This window comes from Danio rerio, chromosome 17, assembly GCF_052040795.2.
Source record: "Danio rerio strain M-AB ecotype USA chromosome 17, GRCz13ab, whole genome shotgun sequence".
Lineage (NCBI taxonomy): Eukaryota > Metazoa > Chordata > Actinopteri > Cypriniformes > Danionidae > Danio > Danio rerio.
This window is the reverse complement of record NC_141037.1, coordinates 842501-867467: the sequence shown is the minus strand read 5'-3', so window position 1 is coordinate 867467 and position 24967 is coordinate 842501. Positions and strand designations below refer to the sequence as shown.

General features: G+C 41.8%; 1 protein-coding gene across 3 annotated transcripts in view; it reads left to right on the top strand.

The window, feature by feature from the left end:
• LOC101884734 (ryanodine receptor 3) overlaps positions 1-24967 on the top strand; it is a 253838-nt gene that overhangs the window by 210783 nt on the left and 18088 nt on the right. Inside the window, exons 81-93 of one of the 3 annotated variants that reach the window (XM_087289685.1) lie at positions 405-481; positions 655-728; positions 4080-4097; positions 11007-11087; positions 11174-11262; positions 13541-13669; positions 13960-14064; positions 17058-17139; positions 19660-20189; positions 21320-21827; positions 22573-22862; positions 24747-24805; positions 24914-24967. The exon at positions 24914-24967 is cut by the window's right edge and continues 124 nt beyond it. In XM_087289685.1, the coding sequence (XP_087145811.1) occupies positions 405-481; positions 655-728; positions 4080-4097; positions 11007-11087; positions 11174-11262; positions 13541-13669; positions 13960-14064; positions 17058-17139; positions 19660-20189; positions 21320-21827; positions 22573-22862; positions 24747-24805; positions 24914-24967 (2096 nt within the window). Of the gene's footprint in view, positions 1-404; positions 482-654; positions 729-4079; positions 4098-11006; positions 11088-11173; positions 11263-13540; positions 13670-13959; positions 14065-17057; positions 17140-19659; positions 20190-21319; positions 21828-22572; positions 22863-24746; positions 24806-24913 lie in introns of those variants that run through there. The other 2 variants (XM_087289686.1, XR_015512842.1) reach the window with 2 other exon arrangements.

Sequence of the window (24967 nt, the reverse complement as noted above, 5' to 3'; positions counted from 1 at the left end):
CATTAATTATATTATTTTCATTCTTTTTTTATTCTTTTCTATTCTATTCTATCCTATTCTATCCTATTCTATTCCATTGTATTATTTCTTTCATTGTATTCTTTTCTATTCTATTCTGTTCTATTCTGTTCTATTCTATTCCATTGTATTATTTCTTTCATTATATTCTTTTCTATTCTATTCAATTCTATTCTGTTCTATTCTATTCAATTCTATTCTATTCTGTTCTATTCTATTCAATTCTATTCTATTCTGTTCTATTCTATTCAATTCTATTCTATTCTATTCTATTCTATTCTATTATTTATTTTATTATATTCTTTTCTGTTCAATTCTATGCCATTTCAGTTAATTCTGTTCTTTTTGTTATTTTCTGTTGAATTCTGTTCTTCTCTCCTGTACAGAAAATGCTGGACTATCTGAAGGAGAAGCGAGACGTGGGTTTCTTCAAGAGTCTGTCAGGACTGATGCAGTCGTGCAGGTCATTCTCACTCTTTGCGTTTACATGCTCATTACATTATAATTCAGAATTAACCCTTACAGTAGATGTTGATGAACCAACAAAAAGATCTATCCGAGTAAAGTGTGTATATTTTTACAATTAATCGAAAATTGTTGGGGTCACATAGACATTATATTTCTGTGTTTCTGCAGTGTTCTGGATCTGAATGCATTCGAGCGTCAGAATAAGGCGGAGGGATTGGGGATGGTGACGGAGGAGGGATCCAGTAAGTCACACACAAGCACACACACACACAGACAGACAGACACACACTCATTCACACACATATATTTCACACAGATGTTTTAATGAGACTCATGGTGTGTGCGCGCGTGTGTGTGTGTTTGAGGAGCTGTTAGAGAAACTCGTACACTCATCATCATCATCATCATCGTCTAATACTGCACTGTGAGCTTCACTAATGCACAAAACAGCAGAAATGACACACAATACTCGAGTTATGAAGATATCTCTTTAATAAGTTTAAAAACAAATCTATAAAATGATCAGTTTTTTGAAGGGCTTTTTTTAAATCTATCTACAATGTAAATGAGCCATTTTCTGTGCAAACATGTAAATGATTCAGTGATTCATTCATGAAGACATGCTTGCTTTGTTTCTTAATGAATCAGCTGTTTTGAATGAATCATTTGAATGGATGACTCAGCGAATCACTCATTAAGACGAGTGACGAATCTTTATATCAGGTGCCATGTTCAAGGCTTAAAGTAGCTCCTAATTTGCAGATTTAAGAGAAAGTCTTTAAAATAATGCTGTTGGTGCTAAATGTAGCACTCCTACATGTTTGTTTTAGAGTTAGAGCTAGCTGCTAGATCAGTGAAACATTAGCAGTAGTGAAGAAAACACTTAAAGGTGCTGTATGTACTCTTGTAAAGCATGAAAACAGGATCATGTGTGTGCAGATGTTCAGAAGCGTGCTCAGTCATGCCTGTTTATCTGAAACACACTGCTGAAGTCAGATATTCTGCTGTGAACATGTGTGTTACGTGCCGGAGCAGCTGTCTTTGTTTTGGTCTCTTTAACCCGCCCACTGCCAGTTTAGCCAATTATATTTCAGCAGCCTGGGTTGCCAGATTGTGGAAAACTTCGTATTTCATTCAGTCAAATGTGACTGAAATGCGCCCTCTGGTGGACAGTAGCAGACTCTGAAATGAGACGCAGATTCAGAGTTCCACATAAGGTTATTAATTAGCAAATAATATAAATATTATGAGTGTAAACATTAGGTCAGCAGACTACGCTTTAACCTAACTACACGCTATGTGATGAGAGTGTTAAGCAATTGGGCTGTTTGCAGCAGACAAAACACATGTAAACACAGCCATACAGAAGCACAGAATAGCACACTCACTGCACTCCAGCACAATGATGAGCTTTATAATCTAATGAAGACATATTAAAGTTCTTGAACAATATTAATGTGGATGCTGAATCACTGATATGTGTTGGTTTGCACTGAGTCTCTGAAGTTCAGTTTCAGACGCTTTATTGATTCTCCAGATCTGAGCTGAACTCTCTGCTGCTGCTGTCAGTTGTATGGCGATAAATTACATGTAAAACTCACATTATTAGTGTTTAACACTGAATAAAGCACATGAGAGAAATAGAAACTGTTTCTAATATATGCATTTCTGGTGTTGGTTAGGACAAAAACCTTTTAATACCACTTAACACAATTTAAATCAGCCTTTAGGCTCGGTAGTCAGGCTCACTCCTGTTGGTGTCGTCAATCTAACAACCTGCACTTGCATATGTTTTAAAGCAGGTGTGCAATACCTGTGCAATACATATTTGATCATTTTAATGTATTTTTCTAAACATATTTTTTAAATATTTAAAAGCATTAAAATATGTATTTGTTTAATTATTTTCTAAGATAACAAAAAAATCTATATTTATTGTCCTTAATATTAAAAGCAAAGCAACTGTCATTTTAGTGCATTTCTTCACTTATCCTGCGTCTTTATTTGAATGTGAATTGTATTTGTATTTTTAAACCTTTGAAATATTTGTATTTTCAAGGGAGACCGCTTAGGATGAAATGTTTTGTGTGCATCTGTTGATGTTTATTGCTCCTGGTGCAGTATTGCAGTCTCTAACTCATGTATTTTCAGTTATGTTCACTCATATTTACCTTCACATCTTCATAAACGCACACAGTAATGTTTCTCTTTCCTGTTCATTTAATTCATTTCTTTAGTATAGTTCATTTAAACGTATTGTTCATTATTTATTTTTTCTGAATCATTTGGCTTGTATTCACTGAATCGTTTGATTCATGGTTCCTGCTCACTGAATCGTTTGATTCATTTTTTGCGGAATCATCTTATTTCATAATTCAGGTTCACTAAATCTTTTTATTCATAGTTTATGTTAACTGAATAATTTGGTTCGTATTTACTGAATCTTTTGGTTCATAGTTCATGTTTTCTGAATCGTTTATTTTATTTTTGCTGAATCGTTTGGTTCATAAATCATATTCACTGAATCGTTTGATTCATATTCATGATTACTGAATTGTTTGGTTCATTTTTCGCTGAATTCCTTTATCTCATAATTTGAGTTCACTTACTTTTTTGGTTCATAATTTATGTTCACTGAATCTTTTGATTCATAGTTCATGTTCAATGAATTGTTTGGTTCATTTTTCATTTGTCAATCATTTGGTACATAGTTTATGTTAACTGAATCATTGGGTTTGTGTTCACTTAATCTTGTGGTTCATAGTTCATGTTCACTGAATCATTTAATACATAATTTATGTTCACTGAATCTTATGATTTATAGTTTATGTTAACTGAATCATTTGCTAAATAGTTTGTTAACTGAATCATTTGGTTTGTGTTCACTAAATCGTTTGGTTCATAGGTTATGTTCACTGAATGGTTTGGTTCATATTCTCTGAATCGTTTGGTTCATAGTTCATGGTAACTGAATCATTTGGTTTATTTTTTCTAAATCGTTTATTTTTAAAATTCATTGTTAACTTAATCTTTTGGTTCATAGTTCATGTTCACTGAATGATTTGATTCATAATTTATGTTTACTGAGTCATATGGTTCGTAGTTTATGTTAACTGATTCATTTGGTTTGTATTCACTAAATCATTTGGTTCATGTTTATTGAATCAGTTGGTTAATTTTTTATTTTCTCTGAATTGTTTGATTCATATTCACTGAATCGTTTGGTTTATTGTTGAATCATTTTATTTCATAATTCTTGTTCACTTTATATTTTGGTTCATAGTTCATGTTCATGGAATCATTTAATTTATAATTCATGTTCACTGAACTGTTTGGTTCATAGATCATGTTCACTGGATCGTTTGGTTCATAGATCATGTTCACTGAATCGTTTGGTTCATAGTTTGTTTGCTGAATCGTTTGATTCATTGTCATGTGGTTCAGGCATAAGTGATGGTGATGTCTCCAAATCTGCTGTCAGTGTCAGTATCTCTGGTTCTTCTGGAAGTTTCCGTGTCTTCTCCTTTGCTTATGTCTGCTGTTTTTCTATGTTGATTTCTTTCTTCTTGTCATTCTTTTGTCATCGGTGGCAGTCAACGTGAGGGAGCGCGGTAAATACACGGTTCAGATTCTCTCTGTGTGCCATCGCTGCTCCTGTCTGTCTGTCTGTCTGTCTGTCTGTTCTGTCTGTCTGAATGCGTGTCTGCAGGACTCCAGTGCATGTGTCATGTCACAGGAAGTGAACTTCTCTGACTTCCTTCTGATCCTCCTTTCTGTCTGTCTCTTTATCTCTCTCCTGTATTTCTCGCTCATCTTCCTAATCTTAATATATTCTGTGTGTGCAAATAATGTTCAACTCCTCCAACAAGCAAAGTTTGAAGGATGTTTGTTTGTAGAAAGATGCATAGCTGTGATCTAACCTTAACAGTGTGCTTTATTTCCATCTCCATGTGTTTATAAGTCAGGATGCTCAAACTCGGGTTTGTTATTTCATGAAAAAAACAACAACAAAATGTTGTTTTAAAAATACAAAACAATCAGACCATTAAAAACCAGGAAAGAATACAAAACCAGTATTAAGAGGGAATGTGAGGTGATCAAATACAAGTGTTCACAACCTAGCCTAGTGACAGCCTAGCAACCACTCAGAACACCATCGTGACTGTATAGCGACAGCCTAGTGACCACTCAAAATACCACCGTGACTGTATAGCAACAGCCTAGTAAGCACTCAGAACACCACCGTGACTGTATAGTTACAGCCTAGTAACCACTCAAAATACCACCGTGACTGTATAGCAACAGCCTAGTGACCACTCAAAACACCACCGTGACTGTATAGCAACAGCCTAGTGACCACTCAAAACACCACCGTGACTGTATAGCAACAGCCTAGTAACACTTATAACAACACTGCCTCTGTATACCGACAGCCTAGTGACCACTCAGAACACCACCGTGACTGTATAGCAACAGCCTAGTAAGCACTCAGAACACCACCTTGATTGTTTAGCAACAGCCTAGTAAACACTCAGAACAACACTGCAACTGTACACTGACAGCCTATTAATACTTATAAAACACTGCGACTGTATACCGACAGCCTAGTAACCACTCAAAACACAACCGTGACTGTATAGCAACAGCCTAGTGACCACTCAGAACACCACCGTGACTGTATAGCAACAGCCTAGTGACCACTCAGAACACCACCGTGACTGTATAGCAACAGCCTAGTAACACTTATAACAACACTGCAACTGTATACCAACAGCCTAGTAACCACTCAGTACACCACAATGACTGTATAGCAACAACTTAGTAACCACTCAGAACACCACCGTGACTGTATAGCAACAGCCTAGTAACACTTATAACAACACTGCAACTGTATACCAACAGCCTAGTAACCACTCAAAACACCACCGTGACTGTATAGCAACAGCCTAGTAACACTTGTAACAACACTGCAACTGTACAGCGACAGCCTAGTAACCACTCAGTACACCACCGTGACTGTATAGCAACAACTTAGTAACCACTCAGAACACCACCGTGACTGTATAGCAACAGCCTAGTAACACTTATAGCAACACTGCAACTGTATACCAACAGCCTAGTAACCACTCAGTACACCACCGTGACTGTATAGCAACAACCTAGTAACCACTCAGAACACCACTGTGACTGTATAGCAACAGCCTAGTAACACTTATAACAACACTGCAACTGTATACCGACAGCCTAGTAACCACTCAAAACACCACCATGACTGTATAGCAACAGCCTAGTAACCACTCAGAACACCACCATGACTGTATAGCAACAGCCTAGTAACACTTAGAACAGTACTACGATTGTTTACCGATAGCCTAGAAACCATTCAGAACACCACCGTGACTGTATAGCAACGGCCTAGTAACCACTCAGAACACCACCGTTACTGTATTGCAACAGCCTAGTAACACTTAGAACAGCACTACGACTGTATACCGACAGCCTAGTAACCATTCAGAACACCACAGTGACTGGATAGCAACAGCCTAGTAACCACTCAAAACACCACCGTGACTGTATAGCGACAGCCTAGTAAGCACTCAAATCCCCACCATGACTTTGTAGCAACAGCGTAGTAACACTCAAAACAACACTGTGACAGTATAGTGACAGCCTAGTAACCACATAAAATAGCCTAGTAACCACTCAGAACACCACCGTGACTGTATAGTAACAGCCTAGTAACCACTCAGAACACCACCGTGACTGTGTACCGACAGCCTAGTAACCACTCAGAACATCACCATGACTGTATAGCAACAGCCTAGTAACTACTCAGAACACCACCATGATTGTATAGCAACAGCCTAGTAACCACTCAGAACAACACTGTGGCTGTATACCAACAACCTAGTAACCCCTCAGAACACCATGACTGTATTGTGACAGCCTGGTTACCACATAAAGATAGCCTATAGTAACCACTCAGAACACCACAATGACTGTAGAGCAACAGCCTAGTATAATGACATAAAACAGACTAGTTACCACTTAAAACACCCTAGCAACTGTACAAAACATCACCACTGCATAGCAACAGCCTAATGACTACTAAAGCATACAAAACTTATCAAAATACCACAATGACTGTATAGCAACACCCTAGCAACCACTCAAAACACCTCAGCAGCTCCATTGCAACAGCCTAGTAACCACTCAACCAGCCTAGTCTTCAGAATTCCACATTGACTGTATAACTACACCGTAGCAACCACTCAAAACACCACAGTAAAATCATAGCAACGGCTTAGCAACCACTCAAAACACCATTGCGAGTTCTACTATATCCTAGGTGTCTAAATAATGTTCAATTCTTTCAACAAACAAGTCTGATTATTATTATTGTTTGTAGAAAGATGCAGTAAACTAACCTTAAAGCATGCTTTATTTACATTTCCATGTTGTTATAATTCAGGTTTTTCCAAATGGGGGTTTGTTATTGGATGGAGAAGAACAGTTTAAATGTCAAATCCAATGAAATGTATTGACAGAATGAGCAGTGATCAATACAGCACTAGAACATTATCCTTGAGAGCATGTAGCAGTAATAACAGTGACTATTTAAACTAACCCATTAACACTGTATGCTAATCAATAGCCAGATGATGGTTTCAGTTACTCTGTATAATCTACTGCTTTTACCTTGATCACATGATTAATCAGCCCTTCCAGGATTAAACGAGACTAAAATGAATTTCGTGTTGAGTTTTCGGACGTTTTGTGGAATTTCTTTCATTATATTGCTGTAAAAATATACACACAAATACACAACTTAATTCATTAATGATGTTTTAGTGAATTATCTAAACAATTATTTTTAAGGCATCATTGAGAATTTAGTTTTGTAAATGTGTGTAAACATATATTTATTCAGTTGTTATATTCATTTACCACAGCGGAATGAACCGCCAACTATTCCAGCAAATATTTTACACAGTGGATGCCCTTCCAGCTGCAACCCTGTACTGGGAAACACTCATAGATACTCATTCTCACACACACACTCATACACTACGGCCAGTTTAGTTGATCAATTCCCCTATAGCGCATGTGTTTGCAGGGCCGGCGCGTCCATAGAGGCAACCTAGGCGGCCACCTAGAGCGGCAGAATAGAGAGGGTGGCGTCACCGACACTACCATCACCTCTTGCGCCCTCACCCCAAGACCCTCACTTTAGGGTCTAGGGCGGCGTCCGCAACACTACCCTCACCATCCGCACCCTTAATTATATCCGCGCCTAGGGCGGCAGAATAGAGAGGGCAGCGTCCGCGACACTACCCTCACCATCCGCACCCTTAGTTATATCCGCGCCTAGGGCGGCAGAATAGAGAGGGCAGCGTCCGCGACACTACTCTCAGCACCCACGCCCTCAGTTATATCCGCGGCTAGGGCTGTGTTTGCGACACTACCCTCAGCACCTGCGCCCTAAGTTATATCCACGTCTAGGCAGGCATTTGCGACACTACCCTCAGCACCCGCTCCCTCAGTTATATCCGCGGCTAGGGCGGTGTTTGCGACACTACCCTCAGCACCCGCTCCCTCAGTTATATCCGCGGCTAGGGCGGTGTTTGCGACACTACCCTCAGCACCCGCTCCCTCAGTTATATCCGCGTCTAGGCCGGTATTCGCGACACTACCCTCAGCACCCATGCCCTCAGTTATATCTGCGTCAAGGGCAGCGTCCGCAAAACTACCCTCACCACTTGCACCCTTAGTTATATCCGCATCTAGGGCGGCAGAATAGAGAGGGTGGCGTCCGTGAAACTACCCTCAACACCGCGCACCTCAGTTATATCGGCTTCTAGGGCGCTGTTTGCGACACTACCCTCACCACCAACTGCATCAGTTATATCCGCGTCTAGGGCAGCTTTCACGACACTACCCTCAGCACCCGTGCCCTCAGTTATATCCGCGTCTAGGGCGGCAGAATAGAGAGGGCGGCGTCCTTGACAGCTCCCTCACCACATGCACCCTCAGTTATATCCAGGTCTAGGGCGGCATTCGCGACACTACCATCACCACCTGCACCCTTAGTTAGATCTGCGCCTAGGGTGGCAGAATAGAGAGGGCGGCGTCCGCGACACTACCCTCACCACCCATGCCCTCATTTATATCCTCGTCTAGGGCGGCATTCGCGACACTACCCTCACCACCCACGGGATCAGTTATATCTGTGTCTAGGGCGGCGTTCGCGACACTACCCTCAGCACCCGTGCCCCCAGTTATATCCGCGTCTAGGGCGGCAGAATAGAGAGGGCGGCGTCCGCGACAGCTCCCTCACCACCTGCGCCCTCAGTTATATCCACGTCTAGGGCGGCGTTCGTGACACTACCCTCAACACCCGCGCCCTCAGTTATATCCACGTCTAGGGTGGCAGAATAGAGAGGGCGGTGTCCACGACAGCTCCTTTAACACCTGCGCCCTCAGTTATATCTGCGTCTAGGTCGGCGTCTGCGACACGACCCTCACCACCCGAGCCCTCAGTTATATCCGCGTTTAGGGCGGCAGAATATTGAGGGTGGCGTCCGCGAAAGGTCCCTTGACATCAACCGCCCCAACCTGCTTTCACTTTAGGGTTTTGCCCTCCAATAGACAACAACAGGGTAGGCGACATCTAATGTATATATCTATGGGAACCACTTCTTAAACTGCATCCAAAATGGCTGACATACAAATGAGGACATTTTATGGGAAGGAGAGAGGTATGTAAAAATGCATTTTTTAACTATTATTATTACATTTATTCAATTCAATTTCAATTCAGCTTTATTTGTATAGCGCTTTTACAATGTAGATTGTGTCAAAGCAGCTTCACATAAATGTTCATAGTAACTGGATCAGGGTAGTTCAGTTTTTAGTGTTTAAGTTCAGTTCAGTTTAGCTCAGTTCAGTGTGATTTAGATTAGACTAGATATTCTTCAAGACACTTCTATACAGCTTACAGTGACATTTAAAGGCTTCACTAGGGTAATTAGCGTAACTAGGCAGGTTAGGGTAATTAGGCAAGTTGTTGTATAACGACGGTTTGTTCTGTAGATCAGGGGTTTTCAAACAAGTTTGGCCAATTTCACTCGCACCCCTCCTCAAATACCCCCCGATTAAGGCCCCCCACCCCACCCCAAACCGCACGCCAAAATTATAATGCATGTGCAAACATCATGCACATATTACTTACTGTGTTTAAAGTGCGTAGCGTTAACACAACATACATTGAAACATAAATATATCTGATTCAGTGTGATGGCTGAGCCTGCTTCTGTGAGGACAGCGTGGTTGGATTCCTGACAAGAACTAACCGTAAATCATCTTCCACTGTCAATGAGCGTGAGCCATAGGATACTTGCTTTTGATGTACAAACATACAGAAAAGCAGCTGATGTACAAGATCGCAGAGCCCTGACGGTGTGGTTGAGTCGAGCATTGAGTATGTTTACATGGGCAACAATACTTTAATACAATTTTAATATGAGTCTACCGTGTAAACAGCCATTTTTGATGAACTTAATCAGACTAAAGTCATCACTGAACTAAACAGAAATGTAATTAAGACATGTGGAGTCTGCAGATATTAGTGGAGTTATTAAAGTAAACACCACAATCAAACTATTACCATGTAAAATACTATTATCATGTAATGTTAAGACTTTTGCCGTATTTTCCCACACACAGTAATGCCAGATGTAGCTGACTGATTCCAGCCCAAAAATATTCAAAACCTGCCGAAATGCAAAAATACCCGCCCATATTTAATTTATTTATCGTGGGTTTTTTTGTTACTATACTCCTAAAATCGGGAGGCATGGTGGTTCAGTAGTTGGCACTGTGGCCTCACAGCAAAAAGGTCGCTCGGCTGGTTCGAGTCCCAGTTGGTGTTTCTGTGTGGAGTTTGCATGTTCTCCCCGTGTTGGCGTTGGTTTCCTCCGGGTGCTCCGGTTTCCCCCACAATCCAAAAACACATGCGCCATAGGGGAACTGATCAACTAAATTGGCTATAGTGTATGAGTGTGTGTGTGAATTAGTGTGTATGGATGTTTCCCAGTACTGGGTTACAGCTAGAAGGGCATCCACTGCATAAAACATATGCTGGAATAGTTGGCGGTTCATTCCCCTATGGTGATCCCTAATAAATTAAGGCTTTGCACAATGGTTGAGCAGATTTTATTTGCGACTACTGGAAAGCTTTGCAGACAGCGCTCTGTGGTGCGGCTGGAGTTTCCACAGTGCCCTGACCAGTGTCCACAAACTGCAGGAAATCTGTGTCTAAAAATTATATAAAAATGCTTTATTATTTGGCTTGATTTTGCGTTAAATTCATCAGTCGTAGACTCACAAAATCCTGGAGGGTCTGAGTAATGAGGTGTAGTGTGTTTCTGATGGTCGGGGCTCATAGACAGATTCTCAGTGGTGGTGTCAGATCTCTGCTGAAGAGCCCTGTCTGAGCTGTGTGTGTGTTTCCCTCAAAGGCTCTAAAGTCCTGCAGAACGACGAGTTCACCAAAGATCTGTTCAGGTTCCTGCAGCTCCTGTGTGAAGGACACAATAATGGTGAGAAATCACATCACATCTCGATCACACAAACAAATGATCTTCTTCACAAGTAATGCCTGTGTTATATGATGCCCTTGTTTTAGATTTCCAGAACTTTCTCAGAACACAGACGGGAAACACGACCACGGTGAACATTATCATCAGCACGGTGGACTATCTGCTCCGACTACAGGTACACAGTAACCTAGCAACCACTCAAAACATCACAGCGACCACAGAAAGACAGCCTATCAACCACTTAAAACATTATAGCGACCACAGAAAGACAGCCTAGTAACCACTTAAAACATCATAGCGACCACAGAAAGACAGCCTAGTAACCACTCAAAACACCACAGCGACCTCAGAAAGACAGCCTATCAACCACTTAAAACATTATAGCGACCACAGAAAGACAGCCTAGTAACCACTTAAAACATCATAGCGACCACAGAAAGACAGCCTAGTAACTACTCAAAACACCATAGTGACCTCATAGCAACAGCCTAGCAACCACTCAAAACACCACAGTGACCACTGAAAGACAGCCTATCAACCACTTAAAACATTATAGCGACCACAGAAAGACAGCCTAGTAACCACTCAAAACATCACAGCGACCACAGAAAGACAGCCTAGTAACCACTTAAAACACCACAGCGACCTCAGAAAGACAGCCTAGTAACCACTCAAAACATCACAGCGACCACAGAAAGACAGCCTAGTAACCACTTAAAACACCACAGCGACCTCAGAAAGACAGCCTAGTAACCACTCAAAACATCACAGCGACCACAGAAAGACAGCCTAGTAACTACTCAAAACACCATAGTGACCTCATAGCAACAGCCTAGCAACCACTCAAAACACCACAGCGACCACAGAAAGACAACCTAGTAACCACTCAAAACACCACAGCGACCTCAGAAAGACAGCCTAGCAACCACTTAAAACATCATAGCGACTACAGAAAGACAACCTAGTAACCACTCAAAACACCACAGCGACCTCAGAAAGACAGCCTAGCAACCACTTAAAACATCATAGCGACTACAGAAAGACAACCTAGTAACCACTCAAAACACCACAGCGACCTCAGAAAGACAGCCTAGCAACCACTTAAAACATCATAGCGACTACAGAAAGACAACCGAGTAACCACTCAAAACACCACAGCGACCTCAGAAAGACAGCCTAGCAACCACTTAAAACATCATAGCGACCTCAGAAAGACAGCCTAGTAACCACTCAAAACATCACAGCGACCACAGAAAGACAGCCTAGCAACCACTCAAAACATCACAGCGACCTCAGAAAGACAGCCTAATAACTACTCAAAACACCATAGTGACCTCATAGCAACAGCCTAGCAACCACTCAAAACACCACAGTGACCACAGAAAGACAGCCTAGTAACCACTCCAAACATCACAGCGACCACAGAAAGACAGCCTAGCAACCACTCAAAACATCACAGCGACCACAGAAAAACAACCTAGTAACCACTCAAAACATCATAGCGACCACAGAAAGACAACCTAGTAACCACTCAAAACATCATAGCAACCACAGAAAGACAGCCTAGTTATCACTCAAAACATCATAGCGACCACAGAAAGACAGCCTAGCAACTACTCCAAACATCACAGCGACCACAGAAAGACAGCCTAGCAACCACTCAAAACATCACAGCGACCACAGAAAGACAGCCTAGCAACCACTCCAAACATCACAGCGACCACAGAAAGACAGCCTAGCAACCACTCCAAACATCACAGCGACCACAGAAAGACAGCCTAGTAACCACTCAAAACATCACAGCGACCACAGAAAGACAGCCTAGCAACCACTCCAAACATCACAGCGACCACAGAAAGACAGCCTAGTAACCACTCAAAACATCACAGCGACCACAGAAAGACAGCCTAGCAACCACTCCAAACATCACAGCGAGCACAGAAAGACAGCCTAGCAACCACTCCAAACATCACAGCGACCACAGAAAGACAGCCTAGCAACCACTCCAAACATCACAGCGACCACAGAAAGACAGCCTAGCAACCACTCCAAACATCACAGCGAGCACAGAAAGACAGCCTAGCAACCACTCCAAACATCACAGCGACCACAGAAAGACAGCCTAGCAACCACTCCAAACATCACAGCGACCACAGAAAGACAGCCTAGCAACCACTCAAAACACCACAGCGACCACAGAAAGACACCACAGTGACTACATAGCAACAGCCTAGTAAGCCTTTAAAACGGTACAACTGCATAGCAACTACCTAGTAACCACTCAAAACATTAACAACTCGAAATACCTCAGCATTCATACAGTAACAGTCTAGTAACCAGTCAGAACACCACAGCATGCTTGTTTTTGTTGTGTCTGCTGTGTTTATAGCGATGTGTGTTTGTGTATTTCTGTGTTTGGTGTGTGTATAGTGATGTTGTGCTGTTGTTTGCAGGAGTCCATCAGTGATTTTTACTGGTATTACTCTGGTAAAGATGTGATGGACGAGGCCGGTCAGCGTAATTTCTCCAAAGCTCTCGCTGTGGCCAAACAGATCTTCAACTCACTCACCGAATACATCCAGGTAACACCGAGACCAGCAGTACACACTCGTTTCTGTTGTTTTACTGACAGGTGTATCTGTATTATTTAACGTTTTGTTATTTAACAATATTGTATGCATGTTTAGATTTCTTTGTGTTTTACAGCATTTGCACTTTTATTGATATTTTAGTTTGTATTATGCATATTGCAATGGTATTATATTGTATATATGTAGCCATGCTTTTGTGTTTTGTGAACAGCTAAAGCTCTTGGATGCTGCTTTTAACATTGTTTTAGATGTAAAGCTCCTGCATCTTGTGTGTGTGTCAGGGTCCGTGCATCGGGAACCAGCAGAGTTTGGCCCACAGCAGACTCTGGGACGCCGTTGTTGGATTTCTGCATGTCTTCGCTAACATGCAAATGAAGCTTTCACAGGTATGTTAGACAATCACTAGCTATGTTTCCATCCAAGGATGCTAAGTAATCTAATGTGGAAACTGAAATATTGCATAAATCATTTGTGAATACAACAGCGTTTCCAGTCAGTGAGAAACAGAGGTGGAGAAAATATAAATGTGTGTGTGAGGGTCTTTGTGTCATTAATGTTGGTCTGCAGATATAAATGTGTGTGTGAGGGTCTTTGTGTCATTAATGTGGCTCTGCAGATATAAATGTGTGTGTGAGGGTCTTTGTGTCAGTAATGTTGGTCTGCAGATATAAATGTGTGTGTGAGGGTCTTTGTGTCAGTAATGTTGGTCTGCAGATGTAAATGTGTGTGTGAGGGTCTTTGTGTCATTAATGTTGGTCTGCAGATATAAATGTGTGTGTGAGGGTCTTTGTGTCAGTAATGTTGGTCTGCAGATATAAAGGTGTGTGTGAGGGTCTTTGTGTCATTAATGGTAGTCTGCAGATGTAAATGTGTGTGTGAGGGTCTTTGTGTCATTAATGTTGGTCTGCAGATATTAATGTGTGTGTGAGGGTCTTTGTGTCAGTAATGTTGGTCTGCAGATATTAATGTGTGTGTGAGGGTCTTTGTGTCATTAATGTTGGTATGCAGATATAAATGTGTGTGTGAGTGTCTTTGTGTCTGTAATGTTGGTCTGCAGATATTAATGTGTGTGTGGGGGTCTTTGTGTCTGTAATGTTGGTCTGCAGATATAAATGTGTGTGTGTGAGGGTCTTTGTGTCATTAATGTTGGTGTGCAGGTATTAATGTGTGTGTGAGGGTCTTTGTCTCTGTAATGTTGGTCTGCAGATATTAATGTGTGTGTGGGGGTCTTTGTGTCATTAATGTTGGTATGCACATATAAATGTGTGTGTGAGGGTCTTTGTGTCATTAATGTTGGTCTGCAGATATTAATGTGTGTGTGAGGGTATTTGTGTCTGTAATGTTGGTATGCAGATATAAATGTGTGTGTGAGGGTGTTTGTGTCATTAATGTTGGTCTGCAGATATAAATGTGTGTGTGAGGGTATTTGTGTCAGTAATGTTGGTCTGCAGATATAAATGTGTGTGTGAGGGTCTTTGTGTCAGTAATGTTGGTCTGCAGATATAAATGTGTGTGTGAGGGTCTTTGTGTCATTAATGTTGGTCTGCAGATATAAATGTGTGTGTGAGGGTCTTTGTGTCATTAATGTTGGTCTGCAGATATAAATGTGTGTGTGAGAGGGTCTTTGTGTCAGTAATGTTGGTCTGCAGATATAAATGTGTGTGTGAGGGTCTTTGTGTCATTAATGTTGGTCTGCAGATATAAATGTGTGTGTGAGGGTCTTTGTGTCATTATTGTTGGTCTGCAGATATAAATGTGTGTGTGAGGGTCTTTGTGTCAGTAATGTTGGTCTGCAGATATAAATGTGTGTGTGAGGGTCTTTGTGTCATTATTGTTGGTCTGCAGATATAAATGTGTGTGTGAGGGTCTTTGTGTCAGTAATGTTGGTCTGCAGATATAAATGTGTGTGTGAGGGTCTTTGTGTCATTAATGTTGGTCTGCAGATATAAATGTGTGTGTGTGAGGGTCTTTGTGTCATTAATGTTGGTCTGCAGATATAAATGTGTGTGTGAGAGGGTCTTTGTGTCAGTAATGTTGGTCTGCAGATATAAATGTGTGTGTGAGGGTCTTTGTGTCATTAATGTTGGTCTGCAGATATAAATGTGTGTGTGAGGGTCTTTGTGTCATTAATGTTGGTGTGCAGGTATAAATGTGTGTGTGAGGGTCTTTGTGTCATTATTGTTGGTCTGCAGATATAAATGTGTGTGTGAGGGTCTTTGTGTCATTATTGTTGGTCTGCAGATATAAATGTGTGTGTGAGGGTCTTTGTGTCATTAATGTTGGTCTGCAGGTATAAATGTGTGTGTGAGGGTCTTTGTGTCATTAATGTTGGTCTGCAGATATAAATGTGTGTGTGAGGGTCTTTGTGTCATTAATGTTGGTGTGCAGGTATAAATGTGTGTGTGAGTGTCTTTGTGTCATTAATGTTGGTCTGCAGATATAATTGTGTGTGTGAGGGTATTAGTGTCAAAGTAAACCAACAATAATGATGCAAAGACCCTCACACACACATTTATAATATCTGCAGACCAACATTAATGACACAAAGACCCTCTCTCACACACACACACACACACACACACACACACACACACACACACACACACACACACACACACACACACACACACACACACACACACACACACACACATTATTATCTGTCAAATAAACTGATCAGCAGGCGCACATGCTCTCACTACAGCTGATTACTCCAGTTTATGTGCAGTTATCATCATCAGATAAGAACTTCATCCTACTCAGTTGTGTTCATATGTTTTAATTGTCATTCATTCATTCATTCAGTTTCATCCACTTTTTCGGGGCCGGGTTGTAAAGGCAGCAGTCTCGGGAGAGAAGGAGGCTTCCGAAACAGATGCCCGAACCCCCTCAGCTGACTTCTCTAGATGTGGAGCAGCAGCGGCTCTACTCTGAGCTCTTCACCCTATCTATAAGGGTGTGCCCTGCCACCCATTCCCCATTTATGTGTAGTCATGCTGTTTATTCTTAGTCATTTCTGCCATAACTGAAACGGAATCAGAAGATATAAAGAATCAAAAAAATACTTGCAGAATAAGCTCAATATATATTAGGATACTCACATCTGTCTGCTCTATTATACTGCTGGAAGAGCAGTCGGAGATCAGATCTGTCTGTGTAGTACACTCTGTGAACACTAGATGTCTCCACACACACACTACATGTGCTTGTTTGTGTGATCTGCAGATGATCTCAGTAAGAGATGAGATTGCGAGCTTGATCTGCTGTTGTTTGATGCTGGTTTGTTTGCGAGATGAAGCGTGAGGTTGATGTGGAGAATGAAAGCGTGCTGTGAAGCAACTCTTCATCACACTAATGCGTTTCTGCTGCATCCTCTCAGGACTCCAGTCAGATCGAGCTGCTGAAGGAGCTGATGGATCTGCAGAAGGACATGATCGTCATGATGCTGTCGCTGCTGGAAGGTTCTGTTTCACAAACACTCATGCACAGACAGATAATAACCTCTGAGAATCTTTTTAAAGGAAATTGTGTTGTTCTCCTGCAGGAGCAGCAGCCTAGTAACCAATCAGTACACCACTGCGACTGCATAGCTACACAACCTAGTAAACTCAAAACACTTCAGTGACCAGTGCTTAGTAACCACTCAAAACACCATAGTGACCACAAAGCGACAGCCTAGTAACCACTCAAAACACCACTGCGACTGCATAGCAACACAGCCTAGCAAACTCAAAACACTTCAGTGACCAGCGCTTAGTAACCTTTCAAAACAACACGGCGACTGCATAGTGACAGCCTAGTAACCACTCAAAACACCACATTGACCACATAGCAACCGCCTAGTAACCACTCAAAACGCCACATTGACCACATAGCAACCGCCTACTAACCACTCAAAACATCACATTGATAGCATAGCAACACAGCCTAGTGACCACACATCAAGTGCATAGTGACAGCCTAGTAACCACTCAAAACACCATAGTGACCACAAAGCGACAGCCTAGTAACCACTCAAAACACCACAGCAACTGCATAGCAACAGCCTAGTAACCACTCAAGCACCTTAGAGACCAGCGCCTAGTAACCACTCAAAACACCATAGTGACCACAAAGTGACAGCCTAGTAACTATTCAAAACACACCAGTAACCCCATAGCAACAGCCTAGTAACCACTCAAAATCACATTGCAACAGTCTAATAACCACTCAGAACACCACAGCGACTGCATAGCCACACAACCTAGTAACCACATAGCGACTGCATAGTGACAGCCTAGTAACAACTAGGCTGTCTCTTGAAACACCACATTGACCACATAGCAACAGCATTGTAACCGCTCAAACATCTTAGTGACCAGTGCCTAGTAACCACAAAAAAAAACACCACAGTGACTACTTAACAACAGCCTAGTAACCACTCAAAACACCATAGTGACCACAAAGCGACAGCCTAGTAACCACTTAAAACACCACAGCAACTGCATAGCAACAGCCTAGTAACCACTCAAGCACCTTAGAGACCAGCGCCTAGTAACCACTCAAAACACCATAGTCACCACAAAGTGACACCCTAGTAACCATTCAAAACCACATAGCAACAGACTAATAACCACTCAGAACACCACACAGACTGCATATCAACACAGCCTAGTAACCACATAGCGAATGCATAGCAACAGTCATTTAACCACTTAAAATGCCACAGGGTCTACGTAACAACAGCCTAGTAACCACTGAAAACTTTAATGACCAGCGCCTAGTAACCTTTTACAACAACTCAGCGACTGCATAGTGACAGCCTAGTAAACACTCAAAACACCACATTGATAGCATAGCAACACAGCCTAGTAACCACACAGCAAGTATATAGTGACAGCCTAGTAACCACTCAAAACACCACAGCGATTTCATAGCAACAAATCTTAGGAACCACACAGCAGTACATAGTGACAGCCTAGTAACCACTCAAAACACTACATTGACCACATAACAACAGCACTGTAACCACTCAAACACCTTAGTGACGAGCGCCTAGTAACCACTCAAAACACCATAGTGACGACATAATAACAGCCTGGTAACCACTTAACCACCTTAGTAATCAGCACCTATTAACCACATAAAACACCAAAGTGACCACAAAGCGACAGCCTAGTAACCACTCAAAACACCACAGCGATTGCATAGCAACAAAGCTTAAGAACCACACAGCAGTGCATAGTGACAGCCTAGTAACCACTCAAAACACTACATTGACCACATAGCAACAGCATTGTAACGCCTCAAACACCTTAGATATCAGCGCGTAGTAACCACTCAAAACACCACAGGGATTGAATAGCAACAAAGCCTAATAACCACACAGTGACTGCATTATGACAGCCTAGCAACCACTCCAAACACCACAGCAAATGCATAGTGACAGCCTAGTTTCCACTCAAAACGCCACAGCAGCTGCACAGCAACAGCCTAGTAACCACTCAGAACACCACAACAGCTCTGAAGTGACAGCCTGGAAACCAATTAAAACATCACAACAACCACATAGCAACAGTCTTGTGACCAATCAAAACACCAAAGCAACCACATAGCGGCAGCCCAGCAATCACTCAAAACAGCACAGTGATTGAATACCAACAAAGCCTAGTAACCACACAGCGACTGCATAGTGACAGCCTAGTAATTAGTAACTATTAATTGAGCACATAGCAGCAATCTAGTAACCACTCTTTATATCATGGTGACCACATTGCTACAGCCTAGTAACCACTCAAAAAAACACAGCAACTGCATAACAACAGCCTAGTAACCACTCAAACACCTTAGAGACACGCGCCTTGTAACCACTGAAAACACCATAGTGACCACAAAGTGACAGCCTAGCAACCACTCAAAATGCCCCAAGCAACCACATAGTAATAGCCTAGCAACCACATAGAATCAGGGAACCCTTTCTAAATTTTTCTGTTCTCCCGCAGGAAACGTTGTGAACGGCACCATCGGCAAGCAAATGGTGGACACACTGGTGGAGTCGTCCAGCAACGTGGAGATGATCCTTAAGTTCTTCGACATGTTCCTCAAGCTGAAAGATTTAACCACCTCGGAGAACTTCAAAGAGCACGACCCCGACCGCAAAGGCGTCATCTCCAAGAAGGAGTTCCAGAAGTCCATGGAGAACCAGAAGCAGTATTCACAGTCTGAGATCGAGTTCCTGCTGTCTTGCGTCGAGGCGGATGAAAATGATATGTTTAATTATGAAGAGTTCGTCACGCGTTTCCACGAACCCGCCAAAGACATCGGATTCAACGTTGCTGTTCTTCTTACCAATCTGTCAGAGCACATGCCTCACGACAGTCGTCTGTCTGCATTCCTCAACCTGGCCGAGAGCGTTCTCAACTACTTCGAGCCCTTCTTAGGTCGCATTGAGATCATGGGCGGAGCAAAGAGGATCGAGAGGGTTTACTTCGAGATCAGCGAATCCAGTCGAACACAGTGGGAGAAACCACAGGTCCAGTCAGCTATGATAATATCAATTTAAATAAAACTGTTTAATTCAGTAACAGTGTTGATGCTGCAGAATTCATTAACTATAGAAAAATTATTCAGTTCAGTAAACAATATTAATGATGTAGAGTTCTAGAGTATTTATTTATGTATATGATTCCGTAACAACGTGAGTTCTGCAGATTTATTCAAATACAATATCAATTACTAGATCAGTTACTATAGTGGTTGTGTTACCATAGCAACTGTAGAATCATCACTATAGAACACTTACTTTAGTTGTAGTGTTACCATAGCAACTGTAGAATCACCACAGCAGATCAATTTTTATTGTTGTAGTGTCACCTAAGCAACTGTAGAATCACCACAACAAATCAGTTACTATAGTTATTGTGTTACCATAGCAACTGTAGAATCACCACAACAAATCAGTTACTATAGTATTGTGTTACCATAGCAACTGTACTGTAGAATCATCACAACAGATCAGTTACTATAGTTGTTGTGTTACCATAGCAACTGTACTGTAGAATCATCACAACAGATCAGTTACTATAGTTGTAGTGTCTCCATAGCAACTGTAGAATCACCACAACAGATCAGTTACTAAAGTTGTTGTGTTACCATAGCAACTGTAGAATCATCACAACAGATCTATAGTTGTAGTGTTAACCTAGCAACTGTAGAATCCTCACAAGAGATCAATTACTAAAGTTGTTGTGTTACCATAGCAACTGTAGAATCATCACAACAGATCTATAGTTGTAGTGTTACCATAGCAACTGTAGAATCCTCACAACAGATCAGTTACTATAGTTGTTGTGTTACCATAGTAACCATAGAATCACCACAACAGATCAGTTACTATAGTTGTTGTGTTACCATAGCAACTGTAGAATCCTCACAACAGATCAGTTACTATAGTTGTTGTGTTACCATAGTAACCATAGAATCACCACAACAGATTAATTCAAGTACTTTGCCATAGTTTGGTTCAGAACACTATAGTGTTTACTTTATATTACTAAACTATTTTTTCATATGGATGCCAACAAGCATCACAGAGCAGAGCAGAGTAGACAGAATGCAGCAGTATAAATGAGACTTCAGTTCTAATAGTCTTATAATCTGCAGGTGAAAGAGTCAAAGCGTCAGTTCATCTTCGACGTGGTCAACGAAGGCGGCGAGTCTGAGAAGATGGAGCTGTTCGTCAACTTCTGCGAGGACACCATCTTCGAGATGCAGCTGGCGTCTCTGATCTCTGAACCTGACGCCGCTGAGAGACAGGAGGAGGAGGATGAAGAAGACGAAGATGATGAAGATGCTCAGAGCGATGATGTGGACGATGATGAAGATGACGGAGTGATGGAATCTTCCTCTGCGTTTACTTTAGCCTGCGTCTCCATGAGGAAGAGTCTGACGAACTTTCGCCAGCTGCTGACCTTCCGGAGCCTGCGCAGACGCTACCGAAGACTGAGGAAGATGAGCCTTCGAGACCTGATACGAGGATTCTTCTACTTCTTCTGGATGATCTTCATCGGTTTCTTCCGCTCGCTCTACAGCCTCGTCTGGGGCTTCTTCCACATACTCTGGTCCACGCTTTTCGGCGGCGGACTCGTAGAAGGAGCCAGGAACATTAAAGGTCCAGTGAAGTGCTTTTTTATTTGATGTTTGTTGTAATCTCAAACGAAGCATGAAGAGAGGGCAGGGTATAGTATAGCTCCTCCCCCTTTTTTAAAAAGCTGCCAATAGTGTTTTGTTTTCTCACAGCTCTTCCAATGAGAGTGATTGAGCTTAAGCGCATCATATGTATTGCAAATTAGAAAAAGAGGGCGGGGCATGTCAGATGATAAAAAGCATTTGATTGGTCAGAGGATTTGATCAGAAACTGAAGTATGCAACTGTAGAATCACCACAACAGATCAATTACTTTAGTTGTGTTACCATAGCAACTGTAGAATCACCACAACAGATCAATTACTTAAGTTGTTGTGTTACCATAGCAACTGTAGAATCACCACAACAGATCAATTACTTTAGTTGTGTTACCATAGCAACTGTAGAATCATCACAACATATCAGTTACTATAGTTGTTGTGTTACCATAGCAACTGTAGAATCATCACAACATATCAGTTACTATAGCTGTTGTGTTACCATAGCAACTGTAGAATCGCTACAACAGATCAGTTTCTATAGTTGTTGTGTTACCATAGCGACTGTAGAATCATCACAACAGATCAATTAAAATATAAAAACATGAATCACAAACTAGGGAAAACTGCTAAATTCTGGATATTTTTGACAGAGTATCTCATAGATATCCTAAAAACAAACAATGTTGACATCTGAAAATCTTAATTCTAATTTCATGTGGTCCTTTAAAGTGACGGATATCCTGGGCAATATGCCGGATCCCACGCAATTCGGGATCCATGGGGATGTCCTGGAGATGGAGAAGCTGGAGTATTGCGATGTGTCCTCTGTTTCGGAGCTCGGGCGACTTTCGGCTGGAGATCAGGAAGACGTGGAGGACCTGATGACGGAGCTGATGAACATTCAGCCCAGGAGAGAAGGAGGGAAACACGGCATGGAGCCCGGCCTGGGGGATGTGTCGGAGGTGATTGGGGTGGACACTCCGTCTCTCGCTAGCGCCGTACATCAGAAAAAAGCACAGGTCTGGCTGTTTACACTCATTTTTGTTGGGGTGGGGGGGGCGTATGCTCATTGTGCAGAATTAGAGTTGAGTTTTATCATTTTTTAACCGATCAGCTGATCTCTGGGTCTGGTGGGAACACTTTTAGCTTAAATTCAGCATCAAATCAGTATAGTGGTATAGTATAGTAGTGCTTTAAGTATAGTAAGTATAGTATATTAAGGATAGTAAGTATAGTATATTAAGTATAGTAAGTATAGTATATTAAGTATAGTAAGTATAGTATGTTAAGTATAGTAAGTATAGTAGTGCTTGTTATAAACGATGTATCTGTGCACTTCATGTTTTTGTAAATAAATATTATCTTTAATCAAGCAACATAACCTTCCCTCCCCCCTAAAAATGACTATTCACTGCTGGTAACATGGAATGGAGCTATCAGTCCTTTAGGGTGGGGCTGTCAGTCCATTAGGGTGAAGCTATGAGTCATTTAGGGTGGGGCTATCAGTCCTTTAGGGCGGGGCTATCAGTCCTTTAGGGTGAGGTGGGGGGAGGGGGGGTATAAATTCTTTATGGGGAGGGCCTTCAATTCTTTAGGATGGAACTATCAGTCCATTAGTGTAAAGCTATGAGTCCTTTAGGGTGGGGCTATCGACTTTAGGAAGGGGCTATCAGTCATTAAGGGTAGGGCTATTGGTACTGTGGGGTGGGGCTGTCTGTATCCCAATTTAGGGTGGAACTATCTGTACTTTAGGATGGGCATTTCAGTCTGTTATGGTGGCAGGGCTCGAAATTGCGACCATTTTGGTCGCATATGCGCCCGAAATTTTATCTATGCAACCTCAAAATATATTTGGGAGCATGTGTGTGAGTGCAAGAAATTGTTGTGTGCGACCAGTTTTTACTGCAAAATGTTCACCACATTCGGGAGACATTCACACAGAATGCATCTCTGCACTTGAAACAGGAAACGCAGCGCTCAGGAATAGTTTAAAACAGTTGTCATGTCAACTTGGTGCAGTAAACAAATCCAAGTCCGTAATGCTTGCCCCGCCTTCTCGCTCTTCTTATTGGCCCACTGCTCTAGCACTGAAATATCAGCTGTCAATCACTCAGTCAATGCCTTCTGGCTGGGGATGACAGAGAGAGCTGCTACCGTGAAAAACTGTACAGCGCTGAAGATGAGAATGAAGATAACACTGACAGATTTAGTTTTAGAAACAATCTAAAGTTACAAATAATGACACATCTTACTAGTGACCATGTGCTGAATGTTAATCCACCATCTACACTTTTCCAAGAGTGGATAAAAGACTTCAATTGGCTTTAAGTCCGCTATGAAAAGTCTGTGGGATGGAGTTTTCAGGTAACTGTTTGCCACATCTAGCACGAGAGCTTCTGTTTAATCCTTCATATAATCGCCAGATGCTGTCCGCCGTGCAAGTGGCAGCTATATGTTAAATTGAACACCACGTACACCATCGCAAACGGGCTTACACTGAGTAAACTAACTTCACTACTCATGAAAAGTTTTGCTATTAACATAACGTATGCATATAATAAGGTACAGTATATGTCAAAAGCATCACTGCAATATCAGACAGCACCCGTGAGAACAGCACAGTTATACCGTTAACACATTCATTCATGTCCAGCAGTGTGTGCAGGGCCGGTGAGCGCTCCGGTGGGGCTATCAGTCATTAAGGATGGGGCTATCTGAACTTTAGGGATGGCATATCAGTCCTCAGGTGCAAGGGTTTTCAGTAATTATTAGTGGAGCTATTGATATTTTAGGGGGGGCTATCGGGATAGAAAATAACATTTGTACAATATAAGAACAATGGAAACCTATGAAATGTCCCCACAGTTCATAAACCTGTGTGTGTGTGTGTGCTTTCTGTGCAGGAAGCAGCTAGTAGGCGTGCAGCTGAATTTGAGGCCAAATGTGAATCAGAGAAGGTCGAGTGAGTATTGAGGAGGAACGCAAACTATACTTCTGTTCAGTGTTTGCTTTAGAACTGCTCTAACGTACGTGTGTGTGTGTGTGTGTGTGTGTGTGTGTGTGGGTTCAGTGTGGAGGATGGAGAGAAGAAGGACCAGGATAAAGCTAAAGAGGAGCAGATCTC